Source organism: Monopterus albus, unplaced genomic scaffold, assembly GCF_001952655.1.
Source record: "Monopterus albus unplaced genomic scaffold, M_albus_1.0 scaffold272.1, whole genome shotgun sequence".
NCBI classification, from domain to species: domain Eukaryota; kingdom Metazoa; phylum Chordata; class Actinopteri; order Synbranchiformes; family Synbranchidae; genus Monopterus; species Monopterus albus.
In genome coordinates this window covers 550468-554525 of record NW_018128152.1, presented here as the reverse complement: position 1 = coordinate 554525, position 4058 = coordinate 550468, and the positions used below count along the sequence as shown (strand labels likewise).

Below are 4058 nucleotides of genomic sequence, written 5' to 3'. Positions count from 1 at the left end.
GACTCCTTCTTCAGCTTGACGGTATCCCTTACTTCCGGTGTCCACCACCGGGTTTGGGGATTGCCGACACAACAGGCACCAGAGACCTTACGGCCACAGCTCCGAGTGGCTGCATCGATAATGGAGGTGGAGAATATGGTCCATTCGGACTCAATGTCTCCAGTCTCCCTCAGGATCTGGTTGAAGCTCTGCCGGAGGTGGGAGTTGGGAGATCTCCCGGACAGGGGGTTCTGCCAAACATTCCCAACAGACCCTCACAATATGTTTGGGTCTGCCGAGTCTGTCCAGCTTCCTCCCCCGCCATCGAATCCAACTCACCACCAGGTGGTGATCAGTTGACAGCTCCACCCCTCTCTTCACTCGAGTGTCCAAGACATACGGCCGGAGGTCAGATGAAACAACCACAAAGTCAATAATCGATCTCCGGCCTAGGGTGTCCTGGTGCCATGTGCACTGGTGGACACCCTTATGCTTGAACATGGTGTTCGTTATGGACAAACTGTGACTAGCACAGAAGTCCAGTAGCAGAACACCGCTAGGGTTCAGATTGGGGGGGGCATTCCTCCTAATCACGAAGGCCGGGTACTTTGCACATAGGCACAAACAACAGTAAGACACCTATCCCCGGCCCAAAGGTGCAGGGAAACGACCCTCTCGTTCACCGGGGTAAACTCCAACACATGGTGGCTAAGCTGGGGGGCTATAAGCAAGCCCACACCAGCCCGCCGCCTCTCACCACGGGCAACTCCAGAGTAGTGGAGGGTCCAGCCTCTCTCGAGGAGTAAGGTTCCAGAGCCCAAGCTGTGCGTGGAGGTGAGCCCGACTATCTCTAGCCGGTACCTCTCAACCTCCCGCACAAGCTCAGGCTCCTTTCCCACCAGCAAGGTGACATTCCATGTCCCCAGGGCTAGTCTCTGTGTCCAGAGATCCGGTTGTCGCGGCCCCTGCCTTCAACTGCTGCCCGATCCACTGTGCACCAGCCCCTTACGAATGCTCCTGCAAGTGGTGGGCCCACAGGAGGATGTCCCCGTGTTGCTCGTTAGCCCGGCCGGGCCTCGTGGGACAAGGCCCGGCCACCAGGCGCTCGCGTTCAAGCCCCAACCCCGGGCCTGGCTCCAGGGTGGGCCCCTGGTTGCACCATACCAGGCGACGTCACGGTCCTTGATTTTGATTCTTTCATAAGGGGTTTTGAACAGCTCTTAGTCTGACCCATCACCTAGGACTTGTTTGCCTTGGGAGGCCCTACCAGGGACATATAGCCTCCGACAACATAGCTCCTAGGATCACTTGGGTACTCAAACCCCTCCACCACAATAAGGTGGCAGTTCAAGGAGGGGGTCTATGTACCAAACAAGCTTTAATGAGAACAACACACTATATTTCTGCATGGATGTACTTCTCAGATTAAACATGATGGTTAGGAAATACCTTGGCTAGCAGACGGTTTGGTGTTTCCAGCTGTTGTTCCAGATGCTGGTCTCTGTAAGGACAACAGAGAAAAACATGCTCATCATTTAAAGATGACGCTAGAACACCACATGCAAGTATGGGAGACCAGAATTTGTTTTTGCTCCATAAACTGTTTACAATAACATAAAGACATACAGTGATCACAAAACCAGATTCAGCATACAACATTTTTCATATTACTGATGAAGAAACATCACAAGAAGTCATCCCCACACTGAACCCTGTCACAAAGAGCAGGACAGCATTGTTCTCCATCCCTCCCTCCTACTGCAACCCTCTCTTTATCTTGCAATTTTTCCTGTCCTGCATGTTTTCCTGGAAGCTCTGGCCATAAAATATGACAAAATGAAATGACTAAAAATTGATGCTGACCATACTTTTTTGATTCCAGGAGTTGAACAGCATCATTTGAGATTGAGATACCTCCGTGGGCAGTGCGCTTGCTTAGATTAGAGTTTTTGACTTTTGTATTTCAGTTTAACCTTTTTATGTCCCATATAACCAATCTTTCATAGCTTTATAATTTTCTTATTACATTTTTAACATTTTGAGTTTCTCTGGCTGTCTTTCTCAAATCACTTCCAGGAGAAGTGTCTCCTTCAGGGACCAGGTAAGCAGACCCCCTCCATAAATGGACATCAGGTTCTTGGCAAAGCAATATTAATCTCTACTCAGCAGGGAGGTAGTGCACAAAAACATATCTAAAAGATGGGGTGGTTCCTATTTAATTAGACTAGCCTATAAAGGTCAAATAGAGTGGTCTGTTAGGAGCTGCTTGACCACAGTGCAGTAAATTCTACTCACTCTCAGTAACCCAGACAGTACATTAAGCCACTAAAAGTATAAATGTATCAAAAAAGACCCCAATTCTAGCAGTACAGCTCACCAGAGTTCTGGTAGGGAATGAGAGGAGATCCCATAGCACAGGTGTGTGGACGCTCTGTGCACTTAGAAGGGCCGATTGTCTGGGCCTGTGGTCTACAATCTGAAAATTCCTGGTGTGAGTAATCACATTAGAGAGTTGAAACAAAGTCTCAGTTAAATGTGGGGCGGTGCTCTGTGTAATTTCACTTGCATTTTACAACAGTGTCTACTCTGTGTGACGGCAGCTGAGATGAGATTCCTACTCTGTGTTTGTGCAACAGAGGCACACTCACACTGCTCTGCAGCACCACAAGGTGCATCCCAGAAATAAGACAGCTTCCTAATTCTCCACACAACATGGCGTGAGTACTGTACTGCTCCAAATGCATTATCCACATCTCACATGTGTCTGCTTGGAGAAAAATAACTTTGTATCACACAGAGCTTTAGTCTATAGATAAGATGTTTCCAACCTTTCACTTATTAACATTCAGTGTTTTCACTGTTTCAATGCATTCCCAATACAAAAGCATAGTTCTTACAGTGGTACAATGTGGGTGTGATGTGATTTAGAGCACATTGCATTTCACAGCAGAGATCATCTTTCCATCTCACCTACCTCAATGATTAATCCTGAGCTTTCAATACATTTCACATGCCAAAGCAGTTTTGATGCATTTGAGATAAGCAGAAACAAAGCGAAATAAAACTGGCATAAGAGACTCATCATTGTCTTCCTTGCTCCCCCATGTACCATCAGGACAGCCAGTGAAGTTTGCAAGTGAGGCCATCTGTTTTTCTGTGCAGCATGTCTCTAGAATTTCCAGCACCATGCTGACTCTCATCTGCCTGATAATGCTCTGGTATTCAGCAGGCCAGGAGCAGTGTGACACAGCAGTGGGGTCACACCTCCACTCAGCAAGACAGAACAAGCATTCAATGACAGCCAGAGCATACATCCAGGAGCAGAGCAGCAATATTGTGTGAGTGATTGTCTCGGTGCAGATTGAAGATGTGGTGCTTGTTTTTGCCATTTGACTCCATTTTGATTTTGTCTTTTTACATACAAACATTCATTTCTGGCCATGGCTTTAGACCCACAAACAAGACCCACCAATATAAGTTTAAAAAAAACTTAAACTCCTTCCACTTTAGGTCACATTTCAGCTCTGAGTTATTTGTAGGTTTCAGAGAGACTAAAATATCTCCCCGATCACACCTAGAGGAGGAGGTGGTGCTATTTGTGTCTGTTTTGTCATACAAGTATATAAAATTAGATCATTTTTGTCTCTTTGATAAAAACGTCATAACAAGTTTAAGCCAGAAATGGAACGTTGTGGTTTGGGTCTATAAAACAGATCAAAGTTAAAGAGCAGTTTCATTATGAAACACTGAGGTGTATGATAAAAAATATATATTCAATTAACTGAGATATGAAGCACATATTTACTTGTTAATGCTGTAAAAATGTACACAAATGTGTATAAATCTAGTCAGCTTTAATTTTTGAGTTTCAGAAGTTGCGGACACGACAGGAGCCCTGCAGAGATTCAGTGTGCTGGACACAACGTCATAAAAAAGCTGAAATGTTCATGGCTGAAAGGCAAAAATAAAGTGATCACACATATGCTGTGTATTTTGACTTTCTTTCTTCTCTTTACAGTACTTAGATAATCATCATCACGCACCCAACCCCATCTCTTTCTACCTAGATACAGTCAGAG

The 4058-nt window shown here is 45.7% G+C and overlaps 1 protein-coding gene across 1 annotated transcript in view; it reads right to left on the bottom strand.

Annotated features, from left to right (window-relative positions):
* The window catches only part of pcp4a (Purkinje cell protein 4a), a 9739-nt gene extending 6473 nt beyond the window's left edge, over positions 1 to 3266 (bottom strand). Inside the window, exons 1-2 of the mRNA XM_020622083.1 lie at positions 2954 to 3266; positions 1429 to 1480 (exon numbers count right to left, since the gene is read on the bottom strand). Of these exons, the coding sequence (XP_020477739.1) occupies positions 1429 to 1480; positions 2954 to 3091 (190 nt within the window). The 5' untranslated portion in view covers positions 3092 to 3266. The remainder of the gene's footprint in view (positions 1 to 1428; positions 1481 to 2953) is intronic.
* Positions 3267 to 4058: the final 792 nt, after the last annotated feature.